Source organism: Bombus impatiens, unplaced genomic scaffold (genome assembly GCF_000188095.3).
Source record: "Bombus impatiens unplaced genomic scaffold, BIMP_2.2 scf_1528, whole genome shotgun sequence".
Taxonomy (NCBI): domain Eukaryota; kingdom Metazoa; phylum Arthropoda; class Insecta; order Hymenoptera; family Apidae; genus Bombus; species Bombus impatiens.
Window position 1 is genome coordinate 525,814 of NT_177947.1, and position 13,679 is coordinate 539,492.

At 32.7% G+C, this 13,679-nt stretch overlaps 2 protein-coding genes across 5 annotated transcripts; both read right to left on the minus strand.

Moving 5' to 3' along the window:
* Nucleotides 1-540: 540 nt before the first annotated feature.
* On the minus strand, nt 541-13,345 carry LOC100747302 (farnesol dehydrogenase). Of its 4 annotated transcripts, none has more exons than XM_033324174.1 (5): nt 12,493-13,345; nt 11,179-11,305; nt 2,086-2,218; nt 1,439-1,579; nt 541-907 (listed from the first exon to the last, which is right to left on the minus strand). In XM_033324174.1, the coding sequence occupies exons 1-5, from the start codon at nt 12,782-12,784 to the stop codon at nt 851-853; spliced, it is 750 nt and encodes a 249-aa protein (XP_033180065.1). In that variant the 5' UTR covers nt 12,785-13,345; the 3' UTR covers nt 541-850. The 4 variants fall into 4 exon arrangements, with proteins under 4 accessions (XP_033180065.1, XP_033180064.1, XP_003494171.1 ...); XM_033324173.1 differs by lacking the exon at nt 2,086-2,218 and adding an exon at nt 10,148-10,280 and having other exon boundaries at nt 12,493-13,343; XM_003494123.3 differs by lacking the exons at nt 541-907; nt 1,439-1,579; nt 2,086-2,218 and adding exons at nt 8,660-9,039; nt 9,429-9,569; nt 10,148-10,280 and having other exon boundaries at nt 12,493-13,339.
* LOC117152420 (farnesol dehydrogenase-like) lies at nt 4,055-4,892 on the minus strand. Its single transcript, XM_033324176.1, has one exon. It carries the CDS (start codon nt 4,452-4,454, stop codon nt 4,131-4,133), a length of 324 nt encoding a protein of 107 aa, XP_033180067.1. The 5' UTR covers nt 4,455-4,892; the 3' UTR covers nt 4,055-4,130.
* Nucleotides 13,346-13,679: the final 334 nt, after the last annotated feature.

Here is a 13,679-nt window from a genome sequence, read left to right on the forward strand (position 1 = left end):
GGCCCCGCATTTAAAACATGACATGACAAGCACAGCAACATTGACTTCATAATTCACACACACGACACCTGGACGCTAGAGTTTGGCGCATCATTTTCACACTCTAATATAAGTACCATTTTGGCGAAACCGACTGACCAAAGCCAGTAGCCGTTGCGTAAAACACGCATTGTGATAAACGTTGTATATTTACGCAATTACAATTATGTTGCAATGCAAACGCAATTTGTTGCGATTAACGAACTATATATTGAAATAATAAATGAATTGAAGTAATATTTTAGCATAATCTTATATTAAAAACTATAGCAGCCCTACGAGAAGATATAAGATTTACATATTTAAGAAGTAACTGTTGAACAACGGTGTACACTGGCAATTAAGTTGAGAAAATTTACCAAAAAATTCTTAAAAAATATTGAACTAAACATTAGCTTCCATATATTATTTAATATATATTATTTAATATATCGTTTAATAAAAAATAAAAAGCTCTTTCTCTAGTACCTTTCGTTTATTAAATAAAATAATTAATTTAACGAAACATCCAAAGTTTTATTTTTTAAAAGATACATCCCGATTTTCCATGTTGCATTGAACCGAAAGGATCTACCTGATGAAGTCAAACAACGTTCTTACGTTTCTTTATGATTTATTATATATGCAGAACATTAAAACGATATCGAAACTAAAGAGATATTCCTTGATTTACCCCGATACTTGCAAGATAGAAGTAACTTTCGGATTTTATTTCCATCGTACAATGATTTAATGGTGTGATCAGCTGCAAGATTCATTAAAATTAGCGGCTGGCGACATCTAAGCAGTGACATTCTGTGATCCAGACACTTTATAGAAAAATAGCATCAGATCCCAAGCAATGTGGCAACACTGTGATTTCCGAAATCTGCAAACATTATTTTTATGAATACTAAAGTTAAACATTACCAGCATAATTAATAATGCGCACACAATATACAGATACGTCCAATGTCCAAATATGAAGAACGGAATAAATGAAAATATAAAGTAGGTAAAATAGTGGAACATAAATAAATAAAAAGCAAAAAAATAGGAAAAGAACCAAAATAAACGAATGTATAAAAGACGTTATCTAACTCTACAGTTGTTATACGAATGATGTGAATTTATATAACGACAGAATTGATAATATTTCTCTATACAGGTATTGTTCGAGTACCGAGACTTAAAAGGATCACAAAATCTACAGAAACGTGGAAACGAGAATAATATAAAGGATATTAAAACCAAGGGTTAAAATTTAAGACGATGATGTTGCTGAAAGATGTTACAGTGTGTATGGTTTTATGGATAGGCATTTTATGTTTTTTTTTTTATTATTTATTTATTTACATTTTACAATTTGTCCAGTAGGACATTTGGTAAAATATTATAGCGGCATTTTATCTGTACATACCTCTACCGATTTCGGTGTTCCCAGCGCGTAGATCACTGCATCAGCGATGTCTCTATCATTTAATAAAACTTCTGGGGAGACATTCATGAAACTATTAAGCTGTTTTGTCATATCCGTCCGAACAAATCCAGGGTTAATGGTCTATTTAAATATACAAATAAAACAATGTGAGAATTGTATATCCTTATAATACATGCATGACTACATTTTATCATTGAGAATTATATTAGTAAAAGAAACATCATAAACAATTCCATTGAGCCAATTTTAATTATAAAAGTAGGAACGTTATATATCAAGCAGCTTGATCGCATTCCAAATTCGTTGTAAAGAGGATAATTTAAAAAAGGAATATCATTGACAACCCATTTGATTTCATTTTGAACAATTTTCCTAAATATTGAAAAGGTAATTGTTTCGAGCAATCAAATTAACATTATTAGAAAAATGTAATAAGTTGCACTATTAATGAATGAACTTTCATTTTCATTGATTGTAATAATTTTAAATGGAACGATGCGTAATCATGAAAATTAGTTCACTTTAAATGGCTTACACCTTTACAGGACTTAAATCCCAGTCTGTACGAACCGAACAAAGATAGCACTATATAATATTGTATACATATGTAAATAATGACCTCTTACCGTTACTTTGATTTTCAGTTTGTACTGGGATATTTCGTGACGGAGTTCTATCCCTAGACCTTTTAGACCTAATTTACTAGGACCATATATGCCCATCGGTACGCTCACAGCTTCACAATATAATCCGGTTATGCTACAAATATACGTCATAATTAAAAATATCAAAATTCAACTGAGTGTGCAAAATTAGCATAATATCTTCATCCTGGATTTTAATAACACTTTTTTACGTTCTTCCTTCTATCAGGCAAACAACGAAAAAATAATAACAAATGAACAGTAGAATTCCAATGACTTCGCAGAAGAATAAGATAACCATAATTATTAAAAGAAAGATGTTTGCTTAAAGTTACATCGCGTTAAAAGAGCAAACATATCGTTTATTTTTATAGTTTTTGGTGTTGAGCTTACATCGACGGAAATTATATCGGTTGAGTGATTTATGGAATATAAAAATATAAAGATGCAGAGCAACACTTGCATATTGTCGAATTTATTCGATAAATGAGATCTTAGTTTAGTAAATCGGTCTATATCTGTATGAAATGCAAACATTATTTATTTATTCCGGCTTTACATTGTATTAAAAATAAATTTCTCCTCGTTTTCTTTGTGTCTGATAGGTCTATTATAGCTTTTTAAAATTCTAAGAATTATATGGGCAAAGTATTTCTCGAATTTAATTAAAGTTCATTCTAAGATAAAACAAATATTTTCTGACAACTCATACTTGACATTATTTAATGATTTAAGTAGTTGTAATTAAGCAAATATATACAATATAAATATAAAAGTATATTAAACAAAAACGTTATTGCCACGAATAGAGTTTCTTTTGTAGTGTTCGATATAAGAGTTATGTGTCTTGCAATGCATCATTTTATTATGAAAACTGAAACTATATATTTAGATTAAAAAAAAATAATAAGATTGCAAAGAATGAAGAGAAAGACAGGGTAATAAATATTTTCAAGCGACACAACGATTTTGTAAATTACTAAGGGAATAAATATAAGATGTAATAATTACCCTGAGATATTAATTATATGACCCCTAGCGTCGCGCAGTAAAACTTATTGGAACTACTTGTGTGTAGAATGGTAGGATTTTTCATATATTACTCGTATTATATACGTGTATCTTAATCATCTTTATTTTCCCAGGCACTCTGAACTGTTAAATTTCATACCCATTTTAGAGTTAGTAGTTTCTCGGGAGTTCCTCCTTGATATGATTTGAATTATAATTTATACCATCTGATGACTATCTCTAATGAATACTTTAAAATGCGTGAAAATGTCATTTGTAGAGATATCATCTTCTTAAAAATATCGCACTTTCGTCTTTTAATGTCACAAATTATTGATTTATCAATCCCGCGAGACGCTACTATTATTATTGTATTTATAATGTTATCTCTGTTTAATTAATACTTCACGTTTCTCCCGAACTCATAAGACGAAAACCTGAGATAAGAAACCTTAACACTTAACAAAGATAAAGCTGAGTATAAAATTGTAATGCATCTTTAACATAGCATAAGTCGCAGTCAGTAAAATATCAATGCCAATTTATAGGTAACAATTTATTCAAATTTATCACTTAGAAATTGTAACGACTGAGATTAACGTATCGTGTAAAATCAAAAATTCTTATTTGTTTTGTTTGTAAGTTTGAGCTTCCGATCCAACAAAACAAATATGCCTCTTCCTCGTACCGTGGTACGCTTTCAACAGTAAACCGGTGACTCTAACTTAATGACGTTAACTTAATAAATCAAGATCATTCAGAAAAATGTTTGTATTCACTCGAGCTGTTATGTTAATGGCAAAGCTAAATTGATTTTTTAGAAATTACTCACATATCTGACTTCTCAGATAATTCTAACGAATTCTGAGACACTAATTGCACATAAAAGCTATTTATCCAATGAAAGCTTTCCTACTTCAGCACAATAAGTGTATAACCAATGATTACTGGCAATATTTGAGAAGAAAAAAGATTACAGAAAAAGAAAATGCAAATACAAGCATGTTCGTAAAGCATCATAGGTTGATATCAATAAATATTTTACCCATGACATATGAGAAACTGAAGAGGCCAGCATTATTCACTAGAATGTCAACGCCACCAAACTTTTCCTCGATCCATTTGATCGCACTAAGTATTTGTTCTTCTTCCGTTATATCGCACTGGATCGGAAAAAATGTATGCTCTGCAATTAGTGCGGCAGCTTCCAGGAGCTTATCCATACTTCTTGCTAAACCAATCACGTTAATGCCATATTTAGCCAATTCTTTCGATATCGCGAGACCAATTCCTCTGCTCGCGCCGGTCACAATTGCGACTTTTCCTGACCAATAATTCATCACTCGTATTACCGTGGTGCAAAGTAACTGCGCGCGGAATACTTTTCCGTTATAAGAAGGATTTCAGACTCTGGCCCCTACCAATCAGCGGCCACTTGAGACGTCCCGTGGCAAGTAACGCGTATTTACATACGCGTGGAAACGAATATGTAATAACTTGCTATTTACAGAGTGCCCAGATGCGACGAGTTAAATATCTCAAAACACAAAATGAAAAATACGGAAGGATGTTTCGGATGAAAGTTATAAAAAAGCTGATGATGTAATCATGAAAATTCTGAGAAAAATCGCGATTATATTTCTTTCATATATTCATTATTGCGTGATTTGTATTTATAATCACAGCCAATACAAAATAAAGAACAATGTAAAAAGTGGCTGTCTATTCCATATGATCTCGAAAACCTATTCTACACAAGTGGTCGTTATATGTATTTGTTGATACCAGCTAACTTCTGTTTACCGAGTTCAAAACCTACGAGATAATGACGACTCATTACGAATTGGTTATTATGATCATTTTGGTAGTTTTGTGTTACAAACGCGTTCCTTATTTATTTTAACCGAAGAGATGGACGGTACATATTGTTACTTTGTAACGAAAGCTTTATTTGAAATCTTGGATAGTGGATCGTACATGTAACTCGATCATAATATTTAATTAAAAGTAACTAAAATATTTTGTCGGCCGGTCAAATTGACCGCTCGTCGATAAATTTGAAGGCAACAAGTATTTCATCTTCGTCCGTTACATCGCACTGGAACGGAAAAAAATACTCTCCAATCATTAAGGAAGCTTCCACGAGCTCATCCATACTTCTTGCTAAACCAATCACGTTAATGCCATATTTAGCCAATTCTTTCGATATCGCGAGACCAATTCCTCTGCTCGCGCCGGTCACAATTGCGACTTTTCCTGACCAATAATTCATCACTCGTATTACCGTGGTGCAAAGTAACTGCGCGCGGAATACTTTTCCGTTATAAGAAGGATTTCAGACTCTGGCCCCTACCAATCAGCGGCCACTTGAGACGTCCCGTGGCAAGTAACGCGTATTTACATACGCGTGGAAACGAATATGTAATAACTTGCTATTTACAGAGTGCCCAGATGCGACGAGTTAAATATCTCAAAACACAAAATGAAAAATACGGAAGGATGTTTCGGATGAAAGTTATAAAAAAGCTGATGATGTAATCATGAAAATTCTGAGAAAAATCGCGATTATATTTCTTTCATATATTCATTATTGCGTGATTTGTATTTATAATCACAGCCAATACAAAATAAAGAACAATGTAAAAAGTGGCTGTCTATTCCATATGATCTCGAAAACCTATTCTACACAAGTGGTCGTTATATGTATTTGTTGATACCAGCTAACTTCTGTTTACCGAGTTCAAAACCTACGAGATAATGACGACTCATTACGAATTGGTTATTATGATCATTTTGGTAGTTTTGTGTTACAAACGCGTTCCTTATTTATTTTAACCGAAGAGAAGGACGGGTACATATTGTTACTTTGTAACGAAATCTTTATTTGAAATCTTGGATAATGGATCGTACATGTAACTCCATAATAATATTTAATTAAGAGTAACTAAAATATTTTGTCGGCCGGTCAAATTGACCGCTCGTGGTAGGCAAGGCAGAATACAATTTTTTCTTAGAAAAAAAAAGCAAACTAAAAGTAACTATCGGAGAATAAATCGTATTCATGTTTTAGGAAAAGTCAGAACTTATGAAGGGATATTATAACGTTTAAATATGGTGTTACGTCCGGTGACTCTTTGCGTTCGAGGCGGCTACTAACTGTGCACATAGAATTAAGCGAATCGCAATAATCCTAAGGTACTGTCATAAAACGAAGCTTTTTGATTTTCCGTTAAAGCCGTCAAGTGGCATAAAACATCTTCGAGTCAAAAAATTCCTTATGGTTATTGCTCCATCAGGTAAAAATAGGGGAAACGTGGGTTTTGCCATGTTTCCCGGGATTCCACCCGCAAGCGACCAGTGATAGGGCGATCACCACCGAACAAGAGTTTTCCTTTGCAACAGCATTGTCACCGGACTTCGCTTGTTCATCATCTTTAGAACAGTCAACATCTCTTTACCGGATTCTCACTCTTCAATCAGTCACCTACTTAACTTATATCTACGCACCAGCGTACTGGTGGATACAAACTATCTTTTCTACAAAGTTGTTGGAAATGCGTAATATCTTTGAACTGTTAATCAAGTGTTATATTAATAAAACCATCTCTGTTATCCTAACCGAAATAGGGAATAGATCTGTTCGTGGCGTCGATTGTCTCGTAACGTAATGAGAATTTACGACTCCCGTTGACGCGCTTCCTCGCGATCGCGTCTCTTCGCGACTCGTCGAAAAAACATATGGTTACATTCGTGTAGAAGTTCGAAGACGGTCAATTTGACCAGCGTTGACAGGCCTAGTGTTAAAATAGCTATATTTTCCAACGTGACAGTTCTTCAATTAATGACATAACATTCAAGCCGAATTATTAGCGAAAGGTAAATAAGATGAGGGGATTAAATAGAACATCCACTTTATTATTTTATTGGTTATGAATGGACCGCAGATTTGTATGCATTTGTGGAATGTTTAGAGATGCAAAAACACACAAAGTGCACATAGTATGTAAAAATATATTAAATATCTAAAGAATTGTACTCTTTATAATATTTAATATATAAAACAATTTTTTAACCAAGTCCTAGTTTTCTAATTAAATCAAAAAGATATAAGATTTTACAGAGGTCCGTAAATATTGCAAACTAATGATGAATCATTAATCTTTATTCCACTATGGAAAACATTATAGAGCACTTATCTTGTCACATATATATCATCTTAATTACTTATTACTTTTTTTTGGAAATACTAATCGAAATCCAAGATTTGTCCAATGCCCAATGTCACGATAGAATGACATATATATCAGCCAAGAAAAACAAATACTAGGCTTATTACAAATAAAATAAATACCACGAATAAAATAAATAAAATATAACAAAATATAACAAAATATAAATAAAATATAACAGAATAAAATAAATAAAATATAACAAGAGTAACTTCCCATGCTCTAGATTTTTTTTTTATTATTATTTATTTATTTACATTTTACAATTTGTCCAGTAGGACATTTGGTAAAATATTATAGCTTGGTGATATAGCAATATAGCATGTGGATGGCTACCCCCAGTGGGATACCATCCTGCTATAGATGATCCAAAGGATCGTGTGCCTACCTATGAGATAGGTAAGAGTACCCACCTATCCTATGTAGACCTATATTTAAAACGTGACATGACAAGCAGACCAACATTGACTTCACGATTATCACGCACGACATCTGGGCACTAAAGTTTGGCACATCATTTGATGCGATCAGCGAACTATATATTGATGATACAAAATGAATACCAGATGTTGATGCACCTACACAGCACAAGTTCAGCTAGCCTGAGGACCCGCTATAAAACTTAGGTTTTTGTTAATTAAGGTTCTTCAAACGGACAGACAGTCTTTGTCCCAAATTGACCAATTAACAGCAACGTCAATTTCCCTTACTTTGTGAACGAGGGCTATTCTTGACGAATCCGATGATCTCGTGTCCTTAGACACACCCCATCATAATTTTCGTCTGTGGCATCATCGGGACGGAAAGTCATTCTTTCTTGCAATCTCATTGACGAAAAGAGTAAAGCCTTACGATCAGTGAGTATTACGCGTTTTAGTCCGACTTAGCTTTTGTGAGCAAGTACATTTATCATCCCGTTGACCGCGGATTCGCTATCGAACCTAAAACCAACATCACTAGTGTCGCGAGTGCCCAATCGCCGCGGTTGATTGTCAAGTCTGTAGTATCCATACTCGTGTTAACAAATCGTACCTTTGTTATACCATAACGATGGCCACTTCCAATGAAGATCTATCAAACGGCAACAATCCTATTCCTGACGCTACTCCGACATATATTTAAGAAGTTACTGTTGAACAACGGTGTACACTGGCAATTAAGCTGAGAAAATTTACCAAAAAATTCTTACAAAATATTGGACTAAACATTAGCTTCCATATATTATTAATATATATTATTTAATATATCGTTTAATAAAAAATAAGAAGCTCTTTCTCTACTACTTCTCGTTTATTAAATAAAATAATTAATTTAACGAAACATCCAAAGTTTTATTTCTTAAAGGATACATCCCGATTTCCCATGTTGCATTGAACCGAAAGAATCTACGTGATGAAGTCAAACAACGTTCTTACGTTTCTTTATGATTTATTATATATGCAGAACATTAAAACGATATCGAAACTAAAGAGATATTCCTTGATTTACCCCGATACTTGCAAGATAGAAGTAACTTTCGGATTTTATTTCCATCGTACAATGATTTAATGGTGTGATCAGCTGCAAGATTCATTAAAATTAGCGGCTGGCGACATCTAAGCAATGACAACCTGTGATTCAGTCAGTCAGGGAGCAGCAATGGTGCTATAACAGCATTAGATCCCATGCCTTGTGATAACACCGTGATTTCTGAAATCTGCAAACATTCTTTTTATGAATACTAAAATTAAACATTACCAGCATAATTAATAATGTGCACACAATATACAGATACGTCCAATGTCCAAATATGAAGAACGGAATAAATGAAAATATAAAGTAGGTAAAATAGTGGAACATAAATAAATAAAAAGCAATAAAATAGAAGAGGAGCTGAAATAAACGAATGTATAAAAAGCGATATGTAACTCTACAGTTGTTATACGAATTATATGAATTTATATAACGACAGAATAAATAATATTTCTTTATACTCTCTCTATACTATACTATTCTCTCTCTCTCTCTCTATACTATTCTCTCAAGGATTAAAATTTGAGATACAGTGTGTATGGTTTTATGGACAGGTATTTTATCTGTACATACCTCTAGCGTGTTCGATGTTCCTAGCACGCAAATCACTGTTTCGGCGATATCTGTACATGTTAATAAATCATCTAGGGGGACTCCCACGAAATTATAAAACTCTGTTAACATATCCAACTGAACAAATCCAGGGGTAATGGTCTATTTAAATATACAAATAAAACAATGTCAGAATATTATGTCCTTATAATACATGCATGACTACATTTTATCATTGAGAATTATATTAATAAAAGAAAAAAGTAAAAGAAACATCATAAACAATTCCATTGAGCCAATTTTAATTATAAAAGTAGGAACGTTATATATCAAGCAGCTTGATCGCATTCCAAATTCGTTGTAAAGAGGATAATTTAAAAAAGGAATATCATTGACAACCCATTTGATTTCATTTTGAACAATTTTCCTAACTATTGAAAAGGTAATTGTTTCGAGCAATCAAATTAACATTATTAATGTAATTAAAAATTAATTTGTTAAATTATTAATGTAATTAAAAATAATAATGTAATTAAAAATGTAATAAGTTGCACTATTAATGAATGAACTTTCACTTTCATTGATTGCAATAACTTTAAATGGAACGATGCGTAATCATGAAATATTAGTTCACTTTAAATGGTTTTACATCTTTACAGGACTTAAATCCCAGTCTTTACGAACCGAACGAAGATAGCACTATATAATATTGTATACATATGTAAATAATGGCCTCTTACCGTTACTTTGATATTCAGTTTGGACTGCGCTATCTCGCGACGTAGTTCTACCCCTAGAGCTCTTAAACCGCATTTACTAGGACCATACATGCCCATCGGTACGCTCTCAGCTTCAAGATATAATCCGGGTGTGCTACAAATATAGCGTCATAATTAAAAATGTCAAAATTCAGTTGAGTGTGCAAAATTAGCATAATATCTTCATTCTGGATTTTAATAACACTTTCTTACGTTCTTCCTTCTATCAGGCAATCAACGAAAAAGTAATAACAAATGAGCAGTAGAATTCCAATGACTTCGCAGAACGATAAAATAACCATAATTATTAAAAGAAAGATGTTTGCTTAAAGTTACATCGCGTTAAAGGAGCAAACATATCGTTTATTTTTATAGTTTTTGGTATTGAGCTTACATCGACGAAAATTATATCGGTTGAGTGATTTATGGAATATAAAAATATAAAGATGCAGTGCAACACTTGCATATTGTCGAATTTATTCGATAAATGAGATCTTAGTTTAGTAAATCGGTCTATATCTGTATGAATTGCAAACATTATTTATTTATTCCGGCTTTACATTGTATTAAAAATAAACTTCTCCTCGTTTTCTTTGTGTCTGATAGATTTATTATAGCTTTTTAAAATTCTAAGAATTATATGGGCAAAGTATTTCTCGAATTTAATTAAAGTTCATTCTAAGATAAAACAAATATTTTCTGACATACCCATACTTGACATTATTTAATGATTTAAGTAGTTGTAATTAAGCAAATATATACAATATAAATATAAAAATATATTAAACAAAAACGTTATTGCCACGAATAGAGTTTCTTTTGTAGTGTTCGATATAAGAGTTATGTGTCTTGCAATGCATCATTTTATTATGAAAACTGAAACTATATATTTAGATTAAAAAAAAATAATAAGATTGCAAAGAATGAAGAGAAAGACAGGGTAATAAATATTTTCAAGCGACACAATGATTTTGTAAATTACTAAGGGAATAAATATAAGATGTAATAATTACCCTGAGATATTAATTATATGACCCCTAGCGTCGCGTTTTCTTATAGAATTCATTGCTTCTCGTGCAAAAATTGTTGGAGCTATCAAGTTGGTATTAATGACGTTATGAATTTCGTCGGTTTCTGAGTCTGTAACAGAACGTTTATAATTAGATCTTACAAATACAAATATACATATCATTATGTATCCAAATTGCAGTAAAACTTATTGGAACTACTTGTGTGTAGAATGGTAGGATTTTTCATATATTACTCGTATTATATACGTGTATCTTAATCATCTTTATTTTCCCAGGCACTCTGAACTGTTAAATTTCATACCCATTTTAGAGTTAGTAGTTTCTCGGGAGTTCCTCCTTGATATGATTTGAATTATAATTTATACCATCTGATGACTATCTCTAATGAATACTTTAAAATGCGTGAAAATGTCATTTGTAGAGATATCATCTTCTTAAAAATATCGCACTTTCGTCTTTTAATGTCACAAATTATTGATTTATCAATCCCGCGAGACGCTACTATTATTATTGTATTTATAATGTTATCTCTGTTTAATTAATACTTCACGTTTCTCCCGAACTCATAAGACGAAAACCTGAGATAAGAAACCTTAACACTTAACAAAGATAAAGCTGAGTATAAAATTGTAATGCATCTTTAACATAGCATAAGTCGCAGTCAGTAAAATATCAATGCCAATTTATAGGTAACAATTTATTCAAATTTATCACTTAGAAATTGTAACGACTGAGATTAACGTATCGTGTAAAATCAAAAATTCTTATTTGTTTTGTTTGTAAGTTTAAGCTTCCGATCCAACAAAACAAATATGCCTCTTCCTCGTACCGTGGTACGCTTTCAACAGTAAACCGGTGACTCTAACTTAATGACGTTAACTTAATAAGTCAAGATCATTCAGAAAAATGTTTGTATTCACTCGAGCTGTTATGTTAATGGCAAAGCTAAATTGATTTTTTAGAAATTACTCACATATCTGACTTCTCAGATAATTCTAACGAATTCTGAGACACTAACTGCACATAAAAGCTATTTATCCAGTGAAAGCTTTCCTACTGCGGATAATGGTTTGCTACAGGAAAATCCTGGATACAAATATTATTCAGCCACCTGGCCACAAATGACTGGCATTAAACGAATCCAGAATATTGTAATCACTTTACACTTTCAGCACAATAAGTGTATAACCAATGATTACTGGCAATGCTTGAGAAGAAGAAAGATTACAGAAAAAGAAAATGCAAATGCAAGCATGTTCGTAAAGCATCATAGATTGATATTAATAAATATTTTACCCATGACATGTATGTAATTGATGATGCCAGCATTATTCACTAGAATGTCAACGCCTCCAAACTTTTCTTCGATAAATTTGAAGGCAACAAGTATTTCATCTTCGTCCGTTACATCGCACTGGAACGGAAAAAAATACTCTCCAATCATTAAGGAAGCTTCCACGAGCTCATCCATACTTCTTGCTAAACCAATCACGTTAATGCCATATTTAGCCAATTCTTTCGATATCGCGAGACCAATTCCTCTGCTCGCGCCGGTCACAATTGCGACTTTTCCTGACCAATAATTCATCACTCGTATTACCGTGGTGCAAAGTAACTGCGCGCGGAATACTTTTCCGTTATAAGAAGGATTTCAGACTCTGGCCCCTACCAATCAGCGGCCACTTGAGACGTCCCGTGGCAAGTAACGCGTATTTACATACGCGTGGAAACGAATATGTAATAACTTGCTATTTACAGAGTGCCCAGATGCGACGAGTTAAATATCTCAAAACACAAAATGAAAAATACGGAAGGATGTTTCGGATGAAAGTTATAAAAAAGCTGATGATGTAATCATGAAAATTCTGAGAAAAATCGCGATTATATTTCTTTCATATATTCATTATTGCGTGATTTGTATTTATAATCACAGCCAATACAAAATAAAGAACAATGTAAAAAGTGGCTGTCTATTCCATATGATCTCGAAAACCTATTCTACACAAGTGGTCGTTATATGTATTTGTTGATACCAGCTAACTTCTGTTTACCGAGTTCAAAACCTACGAGATAATGACGACTCGTTACGAAGTGATTATTATGATCACTTTGGTAGTTTTTGTGTTACAAACGCGTTCCTTATTTATTTTAACCGAAGAGATGGACGGTACATATTGTTACTTTGTAACGAAAGCTTTATTTGAAATCTTGGATAGTGGATCGTACATGTAACTCGATCATAATATTTAATTAAAAGTAACTAAAATATTTTGTCGGCCGGTCAAATTGACCGCTCGCGATAGGCAAGGCAGAATACAATTTTTTCTTAGAAAAGAAAAAAGGAAACTAAAAGTAACTATCAAAAAATATATCGTATTCATGTTTTAGGAGAAGTCAGAAATTATGAAGGGATATTATAACGTTTAAATATGGTGTTACAGTTCGCTGTGGAGTGCCGAAGCGTGCAGACGTGTCTCTAGTGC